The following is a 22,571-nucleotide window of genomic DNA, read 5'->3' as shown; positions in this document are numbered from 1 at the left end:
CTCATCTTCCTAAACTAGAAAAGTTCCTTTAGAGGTGATATTTCTATTAGATTTGCATGTGTTCCGTGAAAATGAGTTGAGCAGAGGGAAAATAATGACCTTGGATAGAGATATAGAATAGTATGTTCTCTGTCCCCCCCCCAGCATACTTGTATATTGAAAGTAGAAATCTATATTTAAAACTTAAAATAATTTTTATGTATTTGTATTGCTTGTTAATTTTCTCTCATTTTAAATGTCATTGCATCCTCTATAATGAATTGAGATGGGTTTAAAATACCTTCTAAAATTAGTAAATATTTTGTTTGAAAATTTCAGTAAGTTATATAAATAGCATTTTGTCATGAAGCAGAACAGATGTAACTTGAAAGATTATGTATTCTGCTTTTTTCTAAATTTGTAAGAATGAACCTTTTATGGATTAAGTAAGCTAATGGCCTATACCAAATAAATTGTTTTTATAAAATTGTTAGGTATGAATGATTTTGTGCAAATATTCATGTAAAGATTTTTGAAAGATGCTGACAGAGATTGTGATTTTTTTTTAAATAAGAAAAAAAGAGACTCTAGGGACTGCTAGGTTTAAGTTTTTATCTTCGGTTTTATCTTGAGGCTGAGTATTGTTACCAAGTTTATTATATGCTTATATACATGGCTCTTATACTCTAAATAATGTTAATCCCTCTTCAGACCCCTGAGCTCACGTTACCTTTTTGATGTTAATTTGTTTTTGTGTTAATGTACTTATAGTTTATATCTATGTTTATAATAAAATCACAGTTGTGCATTTTAAAAAACAATTAGTATATGAGTATTAATAATTTATGTTTTTATTTGAAAACAGCCATCTCTTATATTCCTTAATGCCATTGCCACCTTTAAAAGTTTTCTCTCAAAAGGTGACAGTAATCCAGTCAGCTTCTTCACTAGCTTCTTTATTATGCATATGTGAGTAATTAACGTAATAAATTATGGTGTACTTTTTTTGGCTCCCCCATTGCCCAGCATCTTCATGAATAGACTTTGGCTTCTATCTACTTGGTATGTTCCTAAAAGTGAATTAATTTTACTGCTAACTTAAGGAAAACAGCATTAAAAAAAATGTTTGTTTAAAAATATCACTTAATCCAAAGGAGAGGTGTGAACTGTTTATGGCTTATCTGTTGTATTTGTTATCTGTTTCACTGGTGTACTAAATTAGCTATGTTTCTTCAAGTCTGTTGCTTTTGAAATAGGGTAGTACTAGGTAATTTACTTAATAAAATTAGTAATCACCTCTTTTGTGGGTAGATGTGGTATTTTACTCAATCTTTAAACCATTTCTTTGTGATGATAGTTATTTCAAATGGTCAAGTTTTTAAGTGCTAGTATATGCAAACTACTTGGGCTCATAGCAAAGGTATTTGTTTCAGAACTTGGACTATATAACTGAATAGAAGAATGTGGAGAATTTAGAAAGGGTTCAGAAGAAACCAAGAAATGTCTCAAATGCTCTTTTAAAAGCAAGCAAAAACATTGAGTCCCTGATGTCTTCTTATGTCTGAGTTGAGAAATTGCATAATATACCTGTTGTCAGACTCATTTCAGATTTAACTGGAAAGAAATTAATTTCTTTTCCTATTTATTTTAAGCACTTGGTACTTTTAAGCTTTAGCATGTAAAACACTTCAAGCAGTATTGTTCGAAGACTTAGTCAAATAGATCTAATATACTGTGGGTGTTGTGAAAGGGAGTGCTAAGATGTAATAGTAGTTAAATGAACAAAATCTCAGTATAAATAAATCCAGTACCTGTGATAATCATGTTGTCTTTCGGTAGTCATTAAAATGAATTTATACTTTGTGATTAAAAAAACATTTATATAATGCTTTTATGTAATATGTTTTTTTATAAGGTCGAAAGAAATAGACTGGCAACCTTATTTTACTACACGCATTGTAGATGATTTTGGCACACACCTGCGAGTATTCAGAAAGGCTCAACAGAAGATAACAGAGAAAGATGATCAAGTAAAAGGTAATATCTTTATTCTATTTGAAAATTAGGATTTTAAAATTTGTTTATCATTCTGTATATCTTAAGTTGTTCCTTTCTTTGTCTAGGTTCAGCAGAAGATCTTGTAGACACCTTCTTTGAAGTTGAAGTTGAAATGGAGAAGAACGTTTGCCGTGATCTAGTGTGCACTTCTCCCAAAGATGAAGAAGGTTTTCTTTTCAATTTAACTTTTTGAGAACAGTAACTGTTCAAACTGGTTAGGGACAAGTTAGCAGAATGAGTGAACAAATATAAGGGTAAACTCTAAGGATGAAATTATTTTTACAGGACAAGTAGCACACTAAAGACATTGTTACTATTTATTTCATTTTATTTTTTAACTCTTAAAAGTAGTTTCCAGATTCTTTTTTCTTTTTTAAAGGTCATATTTAAAATTTAAAAATGGTAATTAAAGATTACCTCTCTTGTCTTCTTTTAAAATATAGTAATCACAAACAGTTTATAATTATAAATTTACTTTTTTTTGATCTATAGTAATTTATCTTTCCTCTTGAATTTATTATGTCCATTTCAAGAGTACACCTGTTACCCTAAAATATTTTTCAAGGGAGTGATTATAGTGATTTCAAATAAAATTTATAGAGTTGATTTGTCTTTTGGACAGTGGATTTGTCTTTTTTTTGTAGAAAGTTAGACCAGATAAGCTTTAGCTTAGGGGGTTGTCTTTTCCAAGTTTTGCAATGACTAACAGTCTTTACTACTTGGCACATTTTTTGATTAAGAGAATCAGCTATATAATTATATTCCCAGGAAGTGTCAGCATATAAGCAACTAGAGAAGACATTTCTCACTGTCGAAATTTTCTTAGATTTTTAAAATGCTCAACTCTTTTATTTCTGTACTTTGCCTCTCCTTTCTTGTTTTTCCCTTTCTTCTCCTTTCCTTTTTTATATTTATTGTGCAATTCAATTTTTAATTGCCATTTCATTAGCACTGATATGAAATAACTAAATGTGAGAAATAGATACAATGATGTGCTGTACTTTTATGTAAATCGAGCCCATGTAAATCAGTAAAACAGAAGAGCATACTTTTTTTCTTTTATTATTGCCTGCCAAGATAGTTGTGGTGCTTTATTGAAAGAATTACAGATATATTTTTAAATGTGCAAATAACTTTTAAGTATGCAAACATAATTAACGTGTGGTAGAAGTGCAGTCTATATGGCACAACTAAAAATTGTTTTGGGAAGAACACATTTGTAATTGAAATCTCTCCATGATTCAAAAAGCAGGGTAAAACTGAGCAGAATAAAAAAAATATTAGCTTGATTAATGAATAGCTACTATTTGGAGAATAATGAAGGAATTTTTAATGAATACCAATATGTACCAATTAATTACTAAAGTAATAAGCCAGTATAATCAGGAAACTGCTTATTTCTACCTTTGTGTGTTTTATATCAAGAGTAGGTTGAGATTTCATATTTTCTAATGTTATTATAGCTACCTTTTTTGTTTCTAGGATTCCTGAGGGATTTGTGTGAGGTCTTATTATATTTATTGCTACCTCCTGGAGATTTCCAGAACAAGATCATGCGATACTTTGTCAGGGTAAGCTTAAACTTGTATCAAATAAATGGCTGTAAAGAAATTTAGAGTAGTAATTCTCAAAATTTTTGCTCTCAGGACCCTGTTATGCTCTTATAAATTACTGAGGACTCCAAAGAGCTTTTGTATATGTGGGTGTTATCTATCAATATTTACTGAATTATAAATTAAAACTAAGAAAATTCTTTTGTATTTTTGAGGAAGATTAGCCCTGAGCTAACATCTGCTGCCAATCCTCCTCTTTTTGCTGAGGAAGACTGGCCCTGAGCTAACGTCGGTGCCCGTCTTCCTCTACTTTATATGTGGGACACCTACCACAGCATGGCTTGCCAAGCTGTGCCATGTCTGCACCTGGGATCTGAACTGGCGAACCCCAGGCCACCAAAGCAGAATGTGCACACTTAACCGCTAAGCCACTGGGCTGACCCCAAAACTAAGAAAGTTTGAAACACAAGACTACGTAAGCACACATTCCATTAGTTGATTGATGATATCATCATACCATCATGTTTTCTGGAAATATCACTATATGCTTCTCTATCCCCACCCTTCAGAGGTTCCTAGATAATACTCTGAGAACTGGCTGATTGAGACTTAGGTACTGGATTTTTGGTCGTAACAAAGATATGTTTTAAATTTTCTTTAATATAGCTTTGCCTATAAATTTACCTAAATTAGGCTAATTAAAATAACACTTCTGGAGGGGCCAGCCTGGTGGCCAAGTGGTTAAGTTTGTGTGCTCCGCTGCAGTGGCCCAGTGTTTCGCCAGTTCGAATCCTGGGTGCTGACATGGTACTGTTCATCAAGCCATGCTGAGGCAGCATCCCACATGCCACAACTAGAAGGACCCACAAATAAGAATATACAACTGTGTGCCTGGGGGCTTTGGGGAGAAAAAGGAAAAAATAAAATCTTTAAAAAAAAAAAAAAATAACACTTCCAGATAGAAACTTTCAAAAAAATCAGGCAGCTTCTTGTGGGGTGGGCCTGGCGGCATAGCACTTCAGTTTGCAAGTTCCACTTTGGTGGCCCGGGGTTCCTTAGTTTGGATCCCGGGCATGGACCTGTGCACCGCTTATCAAGCCATGCTGTGGCAGGCGTCCCACATATAAAGTAGAGGAAGATGGGCACAGATAGTAGCTCAGGGCCAATCTTCCTCAGCAAAAAAAGAGGAGGATTGGCGGCAGATGTTAGCTCAGGGCTAATATTCCTCCAAAAAAAAAATGGGAAGCTTCTTGTAATTGGAAAATGAATAAGTCAGATGAGAACAGTACAGTAAGTAGTCTTGGACTTTTTATTCCCTGGTTATACACCTTTGGAGTAAAATTTTGTGTACAAGTGGTAAAGAATAAAATTTTGGCTTTAGCTGCTACTTATGATTGAGAAATGCTGGCTGCATAAGCCCTTATCCTGGTTGAATGGGTAGAATGAAAGTTTCCGATTTTTATAAAAATGAAAGCTTATGATCTCTTTAGTTTACCATCTTGCAAAAAAGATACCAATTTCTGGAGCATGCTTTATGCTTGTATGTTATTATTTCAGCAATATCACACGGTTTCTTAATAACAACCTAGTTTGAGTTCAGTGCACTTCTCAGGTAGGGTAATGGTACTGTGAAGTGAGTAGAAAATGCTTGGTTTTGATGGGAAGACTCTGATAGATTATATATTGTTAAGACCAATTGTTTGGACTAGTCATCATGAAGGGTGGTAAATACCTGGCATGTCTATCACTAAATTCACATCTACCACTGAAAGAAGATACTGTTAATCAGTTTTAGCACTCATGCTGAGTATCTATTTGGCATTAGAGTCTTTGTCTACCTGGTAATCCAGACAGTCACTGTTAGGCAGTGTCTCAGCACGATTTCACGTGGCTGGCCATCTTTTCTTCTTGAAACTATGTCTTTTCTTGAGTTCCATGTCATTGTTTTCTCTGATTTTTCTCCTCCTAGGTCTCCTTTTTAGTCACCTTTATACACTTTAGCATCTCCTCTTCTCAGCTTTTAAATGTCCAAGTTCTTCAGGCCGGGGCCCTCTTCTTGCTCATCCATCCCTGTGGCTTTAAACACCATCCAAATGCTAATGACTTCCAAATTTATATTTTTAGTCCAGACTTTTCTTCTGAACTCCAGGCTACTCTGACCAGTTGCCCACTGAAATCACCATTTGATTAACTCGCAGCTCTTTTAAACTTTGTGTCCAAAATAGAAATCTTACTGTTGCCTCCATACCTTGTCTACCCTTTGGTCTTTTCTGCATCCCAGTAAATGATATGATCATTCAGCAGATTTTTCAGATCTTGAGACCTTCCAGAGGCTTACAAAGCCCTGCATGAGTTGGCTTTGTTTACCTCTGGCTTTCATGCCGTACCATCACTGTATTCCAGCCACACCGGCTTTCTTCATAAGTGCCATTTTCTCCCCACCATGGGGCTGTCTCATACTCTTTTTCCTCTGTTCAGAATGATTCCCCTTATTCTCTTGGCTAAATTGTATTCATCTCTCATTTCTCACTTCCTCAGAAATGCGTCCCCTGACCACCCAATCTAAAGCCCCCTCATAATTCCCTATTATTTTTGGTAAGTACCCAGTTGTTTTGCTTCATAGCATTTACAATATTTTAAAATGATAATTTGGTTGTTGTGTTTACTTACTTGATGCCTATTTCCCCCAATAGAACTGAAAGTCTCATGGGAACAGGGGCTATCCGTATTTATCATCATTATGTATTTAGTGGCTATCACAGTGCCTGGCACATCAGAGAATCAGTGTTAATGCAAGAGGAAACCTGTTTGTCCTTCTTGCTCGCTATGGTGCACATGCTACTGCAGCTCCTGGAAGGTTAAGCTGACTCTTAGGAGACGTGAATGAAGATCTACCTTCTTATGTGACTTTATAGTTTAAAATAAGTAGAATTGTTTAAAGAGCAGCTTTGTTTTGTTATAGATTGCTCTTTTAGACCTATATTTCATTTCATTTTGGTTAAATCCAATTGAGTGAGTGTAATTATAGAGCACTGCCATCAGCAAATCAGTTTTTTTTTCTTTTAACTTGATAGTTCTTTATCAGTTTTCTTTTGTTGGTAATTAAATTCAAATTTTCCCCAAAGACATTTTTGTTCAGGTTAAATAACAGATCAAAGAGTTCTTACTTCTTGCCTTTATATGGATCCTTTGTGTGGATTGTACAAATCATAGTATTTGACTGAGATAATTGGTATTTAATTGCCTCTACTTTCTTTTCATTACCACATTTTATTTATTTAAAGATTCATGGCGTCAATGACTTTGTATCTTTTAAGCCTTCATATTTGACAGCTGATGCTTGTCTTCAAGTAGAAATTATACAGAAATGGCTACTTATTTTGGAATATTTAGAGCTCTCATGAGAACCTATATAGGAATTGTTGAGTCATGTGATTACATCTTGACTAACCAAACCCTTTATGAGGCAATTAGAAGATCAAAGTACTTTTCTAAGACAGATTGGCTAATTGCATTAAGTAATAAGAAGCACAAAATTTATTAAAAATTCTTCCCTGTGTTTTTTTCTCATTTTGAAAAGAAATTTGCAAAAAACATTTTTTTATTTGTGAATTTTCTCCTTACGAAGCACATTTTAAAATTTGAGCATGTGGGGCCAGAAACATAATTATGAAGGAAGGAATTATATAAATAAATACAATTTTTAAGATGTTAGAGTCTAAAGCTAACCTTGAAAAAATGAGCAGCAATTCCTTCTAATTTGAGACTGTAAGATATTTCAAAAGACTTTTCAGAAAGCTCCTGGAGCCTCCAGCAGTGACTTCTGGAAATATTAATTCATCATGCAGTAATAGTTGTCAGAGACTTGGACAGCTTACAAAAGTAGAATTTATATGAAATATTTCTCTAGAAGAAAATAAAGTGAAAACTATTTTCACTGAACTTATACCAGAAAATGGCCCAGACAAATTAGAGATCTGGAAAGAAGGAATAAATAAATTGGTCCTTTACTTAGAAAAGTGAAAATGTCCTGTTAATCTTGTAGTTATTTAACTTCTCCAGTATTCTTAAGAAATGATGTTTCATAAATTTATATATCACAGCCATAAAGGAATGAAGATTAATAACAGGTGAAAATGTTGTATTAATAGAATCAGCATTAAATTCTTAGTTTCTTTATTTCGATTCATTTAATTATCAAATGCCTGCCGTGTTTAAGACAATGACCTTGAGAAGATGAGGGGTAAATATTTTTGAAGGTAGATAAAAGAATAGAACAATTGATTAATCTCACTCATATACAAAAGGTTCCTAGATAGTTGTAATGTATTGGAAAAGTAGAAGATACACAATTACATAGAGAATGGTAAGATAAATGCCATAAATACCAGACATGAGTTTGTTTTAAGCGTATAAGTAAAAAAGTATTCAGGTGGAGTGATCAGGATTTATTTAATTGAAGAATTGATTCTGTGGTCAGTTCTTGAAAGAAGGGCAGAATTTTAATAGGTAGGAGAATAAACAGCTACAGAGAATGGGAAGATGTATTCTAGAGAATGGTGAATAATTGTATTAAGATGTTGATTATTATTTTAGGAAAAATTTCAAACAGACAAGTATAGAAAAAAATACAATAGACATTTATGAACCAACTACCTAGATTTAACCAATGTTAATATTTTACTGTAGTTGCTCTGTTCCTCCCTTGAAGGTAACCACTATTCTAAAATTGGTGTGTATCTTTTACTTTTCCTCTTTGTTTTTATACTTTTAATATAGATGTAGGAATCCATAAACACATTTAGTGCCATGTTTTGCCTTTTAAAAACTGATGTAAATGCTAATACACTAGAGGTATGGTTTTTCTTTTTTCCGCTCAACTCTAGTTGTCCTTGTGGAGATGTATTCAAGTTGATACAGGCAGCTTTATCTCATTTATTTTAACTGGTTCGTCTTTTTATAAGATTGTGTTGGTTATCAAGTTTTATTTTTACATATATTATAACTTTCTTAAGTAACAGCATTGTATTAGGAAATTTATGCTATTGATTTGAGAAGCATATTAGATTAAATTTGTTTTTGTTTTCTAAAATTTTTGTCCAGGAAATCCTTGCACGAGGAGTTCTTCTTCCATTAATAAATCAACTCAGTGATCCTGATTATATTAATCAATATATCATATGGATGGTATGTACTTTCTGAAATTACAAGTCTTTCTAAAACAATGTTTTAAAATGTATAAATACAATTTGGAGATCAGGATGGTTAAGCAATAATTTATTAAAGAAGTTAAATAAAATTATATTTAAAGGTAATGTTTATATTTTTAGCATTTCTATTTGCTAATATGTTGAATGTTCTAGCCAAATTCTCTTTAGAATTTTGTCGATAAGATAATCTTTCTTGCAATTATAGTGCTGTTACTGCTTATTTAAATTAAAATTATTTTACTACCTGTGTGTATAAATGATGAGTATTTTGAAAAAAGCTGCTATTTGATTTTAAATACAACATGTGATCTCAACTACTTAAATAGTATGTACTTTACATTTTATACTGTATAGTGGAGGAAAATATGGAGAAAAGAACACTAGACTGAGAATGAGAAGATCTGTGTTCTAGATCTGTTTCCATAAGTTGCTTAGTGTGTCTATAAGCAGATAACTCGTAGCTTTCTTGTCTGTCAGACATAGCAAAGGGTTAGTGATTACTAAGTTTACTAGCTCTACTTGTTTTTCTTTTCTGATTATGTATGCTTTTCTTCAATAAACTTATAGTTAAAGAAGAGTTATAAATGGGCTATTGCTGGGAATACTTTGATATATATTTTTAGGTATTTGATTCATTTTCTTGAATCTGGAATTTCTTCTCTGCAGTTGTCTTCTATTAACTCAGTCTAGCTTTCTTAGGAAGAAACTACTTGATTGTTCTTTGTTTCCCCGTAATATTATCAAACTTGCCATTGTTGTTGTTGCTGCTGCAAAGTTTTTCTCTCCCACTGGATTGTGGGTTACCTGCAGGCAGAAATTGCCTTATTAACTTTGTGTTCCTGGAGCCTTTCCTGGAGGTCACAGAACTTGATTCTTCTTTTCCTTTGTCAGCTTTTTTTAAGAGTCCTACTAGGCTCTACCAAGAACTTAAAAAAAATGCATATCTGCATAATTAAAATTTTTAAAACTGCGTATCCTTTGGTTAAGAATTCTACTCCTGAAATTTATTCTAAAGTGATAATAAGCAAATTTCCAACCATCTGTATTTAAGGCCGTTAATGGCAGCATTGCTTATAATACTAAAAAAGTGAAAGCAATTTAAGTTTCTCACATAAACAATTATTTTAATAAATTATGGCATATGTTACAATAGAATATTATGAAGCCATTCTAAAAAGAATATGGTAGTGTATCTTGGTGAATATGAAAGGATGTTTATATTTTTATATAAAAAGGATAATTAAAAATGACATGTGTAGATATATAACATTTAAAAAATAAGTATATAAATATTCATGAATGACTATAATTCTGATACAATGTATATTGACTGAAATGTTAATAGAGAGGATTATGAAAGTTAATTTTTATTATGTTTCACTTTACAAGGAGTATGGATTATGTAATAAAAAGTTTTTCAGAAATAGGAAAATGCAGGTAAAATTTAAAAATACTTAAGTAATAAAGTAAGGTTAACTTGTCTTAAAAAATTTTTTTGTAATGCACGAAAAAGGGATGTTGTATACTAACTTTAAATAATCAGGATACCATACTGTATAATCTTACCTGTGGTATAGAAAAGGATGCATGTTCACAGAGTGTTATGGTTATCTTTCACGCATAGGATTAGGAGTTATTGCTATTTATAATTTTCTTTAGTTTTCAGTTTTTCTTTTGCTGAGCTTGTATTAAATGACTAATTAGTTAGATGGTGAAAACGTTTTGGGGGGACTTAACACATACTCTAAAAAGAATTCAAACCACCAAATTTTTACTTGTTCTCCCCATAGCTAGTCTAGTAACTACTATTGCGTATGATGCTTGAGTCTTTTTTATTTAATGAACAGCAGTTGATCACTATTGTACTTTGCAATAAAATACTAGAAAATATATTTAAAAGAGAATTTATCAATAAAGGATCTTTAGCCTATTTTGTTGTCTGGTTTATGCTCTTTTGATATTATTTCTGTGGAAAACTATGCATATTTATATATGCATATATGCATATAATAATAGAGATTAAAATGAGCTCAGTTCTTATTCTTTCACTCAGTTAAATTATCATAGTAATAACATCTAACTGTATGGTTCATTTCTAGTTGAAAGGAAAAGTTTAGAGCAGTGTGATAGTAACATATGTTCTCTCTAAAGTATTAGTGTTACCCAACAATAGTTTTAAGTTTTTATGTCATTTCTAAAAATAGGATGGATGGATTTGCATTATTCATCTCTAAATATGTATTTTATTTCTTTTTAAGACAAACCAGTCGATGTTAAGTCCTGTCTCTGACTGTGGAATAGATTATGTAATTGTTTCATATTGTTATCTTCAACTAGAGCAGATAAATGAACGGCTATTTACTTGTTTTTTTAAATATATTCTGAGAAAAATCAGGTCTTTAGTGACCTTCTCTTTCTTTTATTATTGAAGTAAAATTTACATAAAGTGAAAAAAACTGCCAAGTAGTCTTCCTAAGTTGTGTTACAATTTTGTATTTCCGCTAGCACTGTTTGAGAATTCTGGTCTCTCTACATTCTGATCAACATTTGGCATTGTCATTTTGTTGTGATTAACTTTCATATCCCTGATGACTAATGATATTGATCTTTTCATGTGCTTATTGGCCAGTTTTTTTCCATAGTTCTGCACTTATATAATCCCCAGTTCTTTGACTCCTTGTTGAGAATGGACAATATCCTATCTGCTACTTTTCATACCTCTCCTTACTGCTTTACTTAGCTTAACTTTTATTGGCAGTCATAATAATTAGCCCCTTCACAACATCCTCAACTACCTTTTCTCTCTCTCTCTCATTTTGTTATTTGCCTGGTGAAACTGCACTCTGGTTAAATCCAACTTAACCATCTACTCCATTCCTGTTTTTAAAGAGCGAGTGGCTGGAGAGAAAGACAAAATAACAGAGTTATATCATCACAGTGATTCTGTTAAATTTAGGTCAGAGAATGCCACTCTTCTGTTTAAAACCCTCCAGTAACTTTTCATTCCACTCAAAGTGAAATCCAAGACATTTGCTGTACCCTACCAGGTTTCTCCTGTATTACCACTGATCTCATCTTCTCCTCCTCTACCTTTCTTTGGTTTGTCTCCATCCCATCATGATGTTCTTGCTATCATCAAACATTCTGAGCATGCTTCTGTACTTTCTAGCAGGCTATATATTTTATTTACTTTGTTTATAGTCTGTGATGCACGAGTATGTAAGTGCCGTGAGTACAGAGATTTCATTTTGTTTTGTTATAAATGCTGAGGATATGACAAGTTGTGCCTGGCACATGGTAGGCACTCAAGATTCTGTTTTCCCTTAATAAGTGAGACCTCCTCCCACCTGTTTTTTAAACTTTATTTTCAGATCCGTGATTCTAATTGCAACTATGAGGCCTTTATGAACATTATTAAATTGAGTGACAATATTGGAGAGCTAGAAGCAGTCAGAGATAAGGCAGCAGAAGAATTACAGTATCTTCGATCTCTAGATACAGCTGGTGATGGTAAGTAATTTAAGTAAAAGAATGTTTTACTTGTGTAATGATTACTTTATCTTCAAACAAAACTTTAATTTATCAGAATGTCATTTTATGCTATTAGTCATTTTCACCTTAATTAAATCTTCTTTATTATGTTAACATGTTCTAAGAATAAGGCATTATAATTTTCTGAATGTGAGATTATTATTATCACAATTATCTCTAAAGTAAAGATAATTGGCATGGTTTAGTTATTAGTTTTTTTTTTAAGATTTTATTTTTTCCTTTTACTCCCCAAAGCCCCTTGATACATAGTTGTGTATTTTTAGTTGTGAGTCCTTCCAGTTGTGGCATGTGGGCTGCCACCTCAGCATGGCCTGATGAGCGGTGCCATGTCTGTGCGCAGGATTCGAACTGGTGAAACCCTGGGCTGCCGAAGTGGAGTGCACGAACTTAACCACTCCACCAAGGGGCCGGCCCATGGCATGGTTTAATTTTAATTAAATAATTTTACTATAAAATTTCAGATTATTTCTTTAAGTAAAATAGTTGCTCTTTTCATTGGTTATGATGTTAAATTACAGTAAGTGCGTGTTTAAAGTATTTTACAAATAACATCACCACTTTCTAGCTCATAATCAATTTGTTTGTTTTTAGATATCAACACTATCAAAAACCAAATAAATAGCTTATTATTTGTAAAGAAAGTATGTGACTCAAGAATACAGCGGTTGCAGTCAGGCAAGGTAAGTAAAGTACTTTTGAATTAATGTTTAGTTATAAATAATCTATATTCATTAAAATGTCTAGCAAATGACAAAAAGTAGGATATTAACCAGCATAGCACTCCACAGTGGAACTTTGAGAAAAAATTTCTCTTATACAATGTAGTATGATAAATAGTTGTTAAACCAAGCTAAAGAGATTAAAACACTGCCTGAAAAATGCTAAAGTAAATAAAGCTTTCTTATTTCTTGATTTATTTATTCATCTACTCTTTTATAATTTATTCAAAATTCAACATTTATTGAATTTTGTACATTGGGCACCATTTTAGATGGACCTAATAGACAAAATCTCTCTCTTCATGGAGCTTACATTTTAGTTGCAGAGTCAGAAAATAAACCAATAAGTAAATTGATATATAATGTCAAAAAATCTATAAAAAATGAAAAAAAATAAAGCAGAGTGGTAGAGAATGTCTAGGAGTATTTTAGATAGGTGCTGAGAGATTTGGTGACATTTGAGCAGAGAAATCTCTCTGCGTGAGAAAGTGCTGTGGAATTTTTTTTTTAAAAGAATCTTTCAGGCACAGGTGAGAGCAAAGGTAGAGGCCCTGAGACAGGAAAGTGCTTGGTGAGTGAGAGGAGGTCACTGAGGCTGGTATGGAATGAATGAGAAGGATTGTAGTAGGCATGAAATTGGAGAAGAACCTTGGAGGTTAGAACATATATGGTTTTACCTGCCATAGTAAGAATTTTTTAAATTCTAATTGTGATGGGAATCCATTAGAGATTTGCCCTGGCAAGTGACATGATCTGACTTATGAGTTAAAATGATTACTATGGCTCTTTGTGATGAATAGATTGTGGCAGAGTGATTGGGGCAAGAATGGAAACTGAGAGATTATTTACAAGACTAATGCTTTTGTCCAGTAAGAGATGTCTTTGGAGGCTGTGAGCAGTAATTAGCAACTGGATATATGATAGTGCTACCAAGCTTTCCTAATGGATTAAATATGGAGTGAGAAAGAAAAAAAGGACTCATGGGTGATTCCTAGGTATTTTGGCCTGAGCAACTGCATGAATAGTGTTGCTGTTTATCAAAATGGATAAAACTGAGGAAGGAGGAGGTTTGAAAGAGAGAATCAAATTTAGGATATTTTAGTTTGAGATCCCTGTTCTACATTCAAGCAGACATGCTAATTGGTAAACTTGAGTTCAAAGAAAAGTTTAGTGAAGGAGATGAACTTTGAGAATCCTCAAGGTTGTCAGATGTTTATTTAAAGTTAACAGATTGGATGAGGTTACCTGAAAGAGTGAGTCTAAGTACAAAGATACCAAGGACTTAGTCCTGAGGCACTTCAGTTACTAGAGTTTAAGACAAAGTAGAAGATCTAGCTAAAGAAACAGAGTAAGTGGCTGGTGAGATTGAAGGAAAGCCTGGGAGCGTGTATGCCAGGAGCCAAGTGTAGAAAGTGTTTAAAGAAGAAATGAGAGATCAGGTATGTCAGAGGCTACTAATCAGTTGAGTAAGATGAAGATTTAAGAGTGACCATTGGGTTTGCCACCAGGGGGATTATTGGTCCTCTGGTGATAGGATGGTGGAGTGGTGGAGAGAAACTCTAATTGGAGTCAGTCTAGGAGAAAATGAGGAGAGATGAATTAGGAAGAGTGATTAGGAGTTTTACTATAAAGGAGAGCAGAGATTTGGGGCTTTAGAAGACAAAAAAACATTTTTTCTTTTGCTACTTTTAGTTTTTAGTGTAGTTGCCTTTTTTGTACTGGTTTTCTATTTTGAAAGTTTATTTATGACTTTCTAGTATTGTAATTTTGTAGTGTATTTAAAGTCCTTAAGGGAGGCTGGCCCGGTGGTGCAGCAGTTAAGCTCACGTGTTCCGCTTTGGTGGCCCATGGTTCTCCAGTTCAAATCCTGGGTGCACACATGGCACCGCTTGCCAAGCCATGCTGTGGTAGGCATCCCACATATAAAGTGGAGGAAGATGGGCACAGATGTTACCTCAGGGCCAGTCTTCCTCAGTAAAAAGGGGAGGATTGGCAGCAGATGTTAGCTCAGGGCTAATCTTCCTCAAAAAAAATAAAATAAAAAAAATAAATTCCGTAGGGAATGGAAGCCTTACTTTTAAAAATCTTGAGTTTAGTTTGCTAGACTAAGTATAACTCACATTACTTGAAGCCCACATTTGTTGTATTTGTGTCTGTATGTATATGTCTGTCTTTGTTTCAGTTAACTAATTTTAAAACTAGTTTATATACCCATGCAAATTCAGAATAGAAGAATCATGTAGTTTCACTTGTGCTTATTGTTTCTTTAGTTAGTTGCCTTATGTAGCTCTTAGAGTTAGTGATCCTTCAGCATCATTAGTTAAAGTCTCTTTGCCCAGACACTTGCTGATATTGCATCCTTTTAAAATTTAGATACCTTGTTTGGAAGCCTGTCAATTCTGCTTTGAATATCAAGCTTTGCCTTTTCAATAGGGGTCATACAGTGTTTTCCTTTGGAAGAAAACTCAGAATCCCCACAGAGATGTAGTTTTTTAACCATGCTACTCATCTTGAAATTTTAGAAGACCGTTTATCCTTTTTATTAGAAATAAAGTTATAGTGAATACTCTTCTCCATCTAGTATCTGTGGAGCTACTTCTGAGCAGGAGAAAGAGGTGATAAATTTGAAGAGGGAAAACTTAGCTAGGAGAAATCATGTGCTGGCACTAGATTGCTTTATGCCAGACATGTTAAGTCAGTTATCTGTTGTTATTCAGTACTTATATGAAGGCAGATACTAATTACAAAGGAAGTTTTTCCTTCTTATTTCGAGTTATCTTCCTTCTCCGTTATGTACCACCTATACCTAATTTAGTATCTGCCCCTGAATAAGGCAGCCTATCTAACTTTTAGAAAACCTGCCTATCTTTTTTTTTTTTAAAACAGTAGGAGGTAGTGAGATATGGACTTGGGAGTACAGAGAAGCTGGTGAAAGCAGTTCACAGAAACATCATGTTTTGTAGTGGAAAAGGCAGCAGGCTTTGACAACATTGACTCATTCTTACCAGCTTTGTGATCATGGGCAACCTTTCTGATCTTCAGCTTTCTTATTTGTTAAGTGGGATTGGTGATATTTAGCCAATAGGATTGCTGTGGAGATTAAATGAAGTTATGGTGTGTAATGTACCTAGTACAGTGCTTAACTTACATTCTCTAAATTTTTAACCCATTTTTTTATATGTAGGTAGTTACCTTGCTGTATTGCTTTGAAAAGATATATATAATTTACTGTTTAGGTAGTCTGAAAAGAGAGAGATTTTCTATAAAGACTATAGAGGTTTTTATTCTGTTAGGGGCAAAATTACTCTTTGGAAATATTTTCTGTTTTCACAGTAGACAGACTTCAATCTATACCTGAAAGTGTTGGGATTTGTTTATTCTTGGACATATTAAGCATTTCAGACATCCCCTTTGCCTCTAAAATGTTCATTTTCGTTTGGAAGATTTAGAGACAGAGAATACTTGAAAATACAGTCATTTAGATTTATTTTGTATTGGAAAAAATGAACACTTATCATACTTTTAATATATATTTACCAAGCAACTCTTAAAATAACTCTAGGAGATTCACTGAGCTGAGACTATTTTATTAGGAACTCACATGTCCGAGAAGGTGAAAACTTTGTTATTATTCCACTTTAATTTTTTATGACTATGTAAAGTTCTTTAACCCAATGAGTGAATAGATAAAATATTAACCTACATTCACTTTTATTTGTAGGAAATAAATACTGTGAAACTGGCAGCAAACTTTGGGAAACTTTGCACAGTCCCCCTGGACAGCATTCTTGTAGACAATGTTGCACTACAATTTTTTATGGGTAGGTAAAACCATTTTATGAAAATAACATAGTCCTTGAAATTTTTAATACTTGTTAATATTATTAAATTTTAAATACTTAACATTAAGCATGCCAAATATGTCTCACCTCCATCCCCAGTCTCTGAAATGTTTCTTTTTCTTTGGAAACCATAGAGGTAGAGCTTTATTTTGTTTTGAAGGAAATAAATGCTTATTGTAACTCTAATGTGCATTTGCTAGACTGCTTTTAAAATAAACCCTAGGAGGTTCCACTACGAATTTAAATTATTTGAGAAAAGAGTACTTTATTAGACATCCATAGTGTATATAACCTGTTTGTATCATTTTTGTGCATGAATGGGGGAGGGACTTTGTTTTTATACTATTTTAATTGATATCAGTATTCATTAACTTTATTAATATTACATCAAAATTGCTTTCATCTGGAGGACATTTTAGCAAGACTCCCTCATTCCTCATTTTCATGACCACAAACATAAATGCATGGCTTGTTGAAAAGCCCAATCCTTGTTTTTAATATTTATGAAAATATTAATATTATGATTAATAATCTTTATTGAAAACAAAAGCTGCATGTTGGTGAAGTAATTTATTTCTGATGAAGCCTTCTGTATTAATTTTATCCCCTAGAGATTTTATCTTGACAAATGAGATGTTTTTCTAAAATATGTCCTTCCATTTGTGTATCCTATATAACTGGTCTTTTTAGCTTAACCACTTTATGATATAAATATTTATTCACCTCAAGCATTCGCTGAACATTTTGAAAATGTAGGTTTTAAGTATTTGAAACTTTAATCCTTCTTAACTTACTTGTCATACAGCTGTATGCACCCAAAAATGTATGACATTAATATCTATGTTGTTTTGGATTTTGTTTGGTAGATTACATGCAGCAAACTGGAGGTCAGGCACATCTCTTCTTCTGGATGACAGTGGAAGGATACCGGGTTACAGCCCAGCAGCAGCTAGAAGTTTTATTAAGTCGTCAGAAGGATGGGAAACATCAAACCAACCAAACCAAAGGTCTTTTAAGAGCAGCTGCTGTTGGAATTTATGAACAGTATTTATCAGAAAAGGTGAGGATGTATTTTGATTACTGTTTTCTTATCTTGTTTGGCAATATCATTAATAATAATTTTTGTAATACTTGGAAATATTCATGCTAGGCACAACTACCTTGCAAACATTATTTCATTTAATCCTAATAACAGTCTTATTGTGTATTATTGTCTTCATTCATAGGTAAAGAAACTAACTTTTAGAAAATTGAATTAACTTGGCCAAGGTTATGTAAATACTAAATGACAAACTCAAGATTTAAGGTCATACACACTTTAGATTCAAAAACACGATAGGTTGAAAGAAAAAAGATGGAAAAAGATAAAACATGCAAACGGTAACCAAAACGGAGCTGGAGAGGCTATACCGATTTTAGACAAAAGATATGAAGACAAAAATTGTTACTAGAGAAAAGAAGAACATTTTATAACGATAAAAGAGTCAGTTGATTAGGATGATAAAACAGTTGTAAAGTTAACAACAAAGCCCCAACGTACGTGAAACGAACTGACAGAACTGAAGGGAAAACAGACAACTCCCCAATAACAGTTGGAGGCTTCAATACCCACTCTCAATAATTGATAGAACAATTAGATAGAAAATCACCAAGGATATATAAGAATTGAAGAACACTGTAAACCAATTAAACCTAATACATCAATGGAATACTTCTCCTAACAACAACAGCAGAATAAACATTATTTTCAAGCACATATGGAACATTCTCCGAGGTAGACCATAGGCTATGCCATAAAACAATTCTCAACTTTAAATTATTGAAATCCTGTAATACCCTTTTCTCATAATAGAATTAATTAGAAATCAACAGCAGAAGGAATTTTGTGAAATAATAAATGTTTGAGCATTAAACACCACATTTCTAAATAGCCTCTGGGTCAAAAAGAAATCAGAAGGAAATTAGAAAGTATTTTGAACTGAATAAAAATGAAAACGCAATATATCAAAATTTATGGGGTGCAACAAAACAGTTTTTAGAGGGAAATGTGTAGCTTTAAGTGCCTAGTTAGAAGAAAAATCTCAAGTCAACATTCTACATTTCACCTTAAAAATTTAGAAAAAGAAAAACAAAATAAACCCAAGGCAAACAGAAGAAAGGAAACAGTAAAGATCAAAATGGAAATCAGTGAAATAGAAAACAGAAAAACAATAGTGAAAATCAATAAAACCAGAAGTTCGTTCTTTGAAAAGAACAACAAAGTTGACAAACCTTTAGCTAGATTGGCCAAGAATAGAAGAAAGGCACAGATTACCAAAATCATGATTGAAAGAGGGGGCATCACCACCAACCCTATAGCAATTAAAAGGACTATAAGCAAATATTATCAACAACTTTGTGACAACAAATTAGACAATTTATATGAAATGGGCAAATTCCTAGAAAGATAAATTGCCAAACTGACTCAGAAAGAAATAGAACATATAATAAATAAAGAAATTTAATTAGTAATTAAAAATCATCTCACAAAGAAAAGCCTAGGTCTAGAGGGTTTCACTGGTGAATTCTATCAAACATCTCAAGAAAGAATAATACCAATATTTCACAAACTCTTCCAAAAAATATAGAAAAAAGAAACAGTTTCCAACTCATTTTATGAGGCTAGTGTCATTCTGGTACCAAAACCAGACAAAGACATTATTTAGAAAATTACAAACCAATATTCCTCATGAATGTGGACAGAAAAATCCTCAAGATTCAAGGTTACTCATGCTGCAGTACTTTTAATGGCTCTACTAGAACAGCTTTTAATTTATACTTAGTCATGCAAAAATTGTATTTGAATTTTAAATAATGAATTTTATTTGAAAACTGACTGTTAGTGCATTTGCTTACATTTTTGCCTGATGAAATATACTCAAGAGCATAGTTTTAAGAGTAATACAACAAACACCTTTATTCACCTTTTCCAGCTTAAGAAATAGAACATTCACTATGCTTTTGAAGATCCCTAATTATGCTTTACCCATCCTCACCTATCATGTTCACCTGCTTCCTTACTTCCTGGTGAAGCCAGTTTCTGTAATTATTCACTTGCTTTCCCATACAGCTTTACTATTTACTTATTTATTTATTTATTTATTTATAATGAGGAAGATTGGCCCTGAGCTAACATCTCTTGCCAGTCTTCCTCTGTTTTTTGTATATGGGATGACACCACAGCATGGCTTGATGAGCAGTGTAGTGGTCCCCTCCTGGGATCTGAGCCCACAATCCCTGGACCGCCGAAGTGGAGCACACGAACTTAACCAGTGAACTGCTGGGCTGGCCCCCTATACATATATATTTTAAACAATATATTGCTTAGCTTTGTTTTTTTTTTTTTTTTAAAGATTTTATTTTTTCCTTTTTCTCCCCAAAGCCCCCCCCGGTACATAGTTGTGTATTCTTCGTTGTGGGTTCTTCTAGTTGTGGCATGTGGGACGCTGCCTCAGCGTGGTCTGATGAGCAGTGTCATGTCCGCGCCCAGGATTCGAACCAACGAAACACTGGGCCGCCTGCAGCGGAGCGCGCGAACTTAACCACTCGGCCACGGGGCCAGCCCTTAGCTTTGTTTTTAACCTTTATATAAATGGAATGATACTATGAGTATCGCTTTTTTCCCTCTCACCATTATATTGAAATCCATACTTGTTGATGTATGCAGGTGTAGTTCATTTTCACTGAATTATCTCATTCCAGAGATATACAAGAGTTTATTTACATTTGATAATGTTTATGAGCATTTGGTTTTTTTCCATTTCTTTTCTGTTACACTGCTGCTCTGAATATTGTTCATGTTTCTTCATGCACATGTTCAAGCGTTTCTGCTATTTGAAAACGGTGCTTCAGGGTGTGAAGTCTAAGTCTTTTGCATGTTAATTCTTAAGGTAAGTTACAGAGTAAATTCTGTTGTAGTCCAATAATATGGACTACAATTATAATGGAAAAATGAAAAAATTAACAGTTATTTAAGTCAGTTTCTCTCAGCATTTTAAAGATATCATTTCATTATTTTCTGGCTCTCATTGTTTCTGCTCATAAATCAATTATGAGTTTGTTGTTCTTTTGAAGGCAATCTCTCTTTTTAGCATTGAAAGACATCCTGTATCTCAAGAAACCCTTCCTTGGGACACAGACAGTCCCAGATTTTAGCAATGAATGCAGAAGGTTGAGAAAAGGTACAAAATCCATACTATTATTTGAATTATGAGGGCTGAAAGCAACATGTTTTTAGTGTCAGATGACTCCAGCATGGATTATTCATCTTTTGTAGTCACTGCTGTGTTTTCCCCTTGACCTCTAATGTTGGCAGTCATTATTTGCTCTTCACAATAATGGATCCTGCATTGTGTATCACTCCAAGTACAATCTAAGTGCATTGTTATCAGAGTGTTAAGGTCCATCTTTCACTTTTCATGTCCTGTGCTTTGTATTGTGATAGGACTTGTTTAATTTTTACATTATGAATGTTGTAGCCATATTTTATAAAATTTCAGATAATGAAAATGAGAATGATTGCAATACCAACACCAGCATAATCCAGACACTGCCCAAAAAGAAGACTAAACGACTGGGTTATTTTAATGACAGATAGAAGGAACCATATAACTGGATTAGCGAGAGTAAATAACCAAAATAGAGCATACTGCATAATGTACAAAAAATATTTTGGGATTGATCTTGGTGGATAGGGGATATGAAAAGCAACTATGGAGACTGAATATTGCAGGTACTTTTAGGTCAATAAAATTTTTTTTTCATCTCCCCAAAAGACCCCATGATCACTTGAAAATAGTGGCTAAGTTAACTTAGGTATACTGCACAAATGAACACACATTGGCCTATCTTTCCCTTCATTGCTTTGTAAAACTGAGTAGAATTACGTTTTATGATTCAGAGCTTTAAACTGAAATATCCTGTGGGTAAATGAGAAGGGAAATTTGATAGCATGTTTGGCCCTTTAAAGTTTACAGCTTATTCTATCAGATCTTACAGCAATCATGCTTTCTCTAGTATGTTGTGTTACATCAAATTGTAGCAACAAGAGTATATTTCCCATAGTGTCTAGGTACTTTGATTTGAAAAAATGCAGTTTTAGATACCTTCCTGATTTCTAAGATTTTTAATAAACTACAGGAAAAATGAAACAAACTTTGCTCATCTGTCTGCATATTTGGCAGACAGTGCCAACCTAGATTTTAGCAAATCACATTCAGTCCATAAACTTCTTACCAAAGAGAATGAAAAGCTCTTACCTGCTAAATATCATGTATTCTTACTATATAACACTGCTAAAAGCAGATATCATTTGCTTACTTGTAGTATTGAGGTTTTCATAATAAAATTTTTTGGTCCACTTTCAGTTTCTTCAAAAAATGTAGAAGCTGATATTTTTCACATTGTAAAAATGTCAACAGATCTTTAGAATTTGCCTTTAAGATGACTATCTATCATTGTTGCCAGCCATAGAAAAGATGCTAAAATGTTGGCCTGCAGTAAAATCATATTTTCAAAGAATGGGACAAGAATAATGCCCTTCCCTAATTGGAAAATATATCAAAAATGAGTATGGGAAAAGGAATTATGGTAAACTGAAATTTATATGCTTTTTCTCCA

General features: G+C 33.3%; 1 protein-coding gene across 4 annotated transcripts in view; it reads left to right on the top strand.

The window, feature by feature from the left end:
• The window catches only part of SNX13 (sorting nexin 13), a 122,966-nt gene that overhangs the window by 59,122 nt on the left and 41,273 nt on the right, over window positions 1-22,571 (top strand). For all 4 annotated transcript variants that reach the window (XM_046669580.1, XM_046669578.1, XM_046669579.1 and 1 more), the window contains 8 exons: window positions 1,895-2,016; window positions 2,103-2,204; window positions 3,520-3,608; window positions 8,694-8,777; window positions 12,172-12,310; window positions 12,944-13,032; window positions 16,793-16,892; window positions 17,780-17,973. In XM_046669580.1, coding sequence (XP_046525536.1) covers window positions 1,895-2,016; window positions 2,103-2,204; window positions 3,520-3,608; window positions 8,694-8,777; window positions 12,172-12,310; window positions 12,944-13,032; window positions 16,793-16,892; window positions 17,780-17,973 — 919 coding nt within the window. The remainder of the gene's footprint in view (window positions 1-1,894; window positions 2,017-2,102; window positions 2,205-3,519; window positions 3,609-8,693; window positions 8,778-12,171; window positions 12,311-12,943; window positions 13,033-16,792; window positions 16,893-17,779; window positions 17,974-22,571) is intronic.

Source organism: Equus quagga, chromosome 8 (assembly GCF_021613505.1).
Source record: "Equus quagga isolate Etosha38 chromosome 8, UCLA_HA_Equagga_1.0, whole genome shotgun sequence".
In the NCBI taxonomy this organism is placed as follows: Eukaryota; Metazoa; Chordata; class Mammalia; order Perissodactyla; family Equidae; genus Equus; species Equus quagga.
Note: the sequence above shows the minus strand (reverse complement) of the source record. Positions and strands in the feature narration are given on the sequence as shown.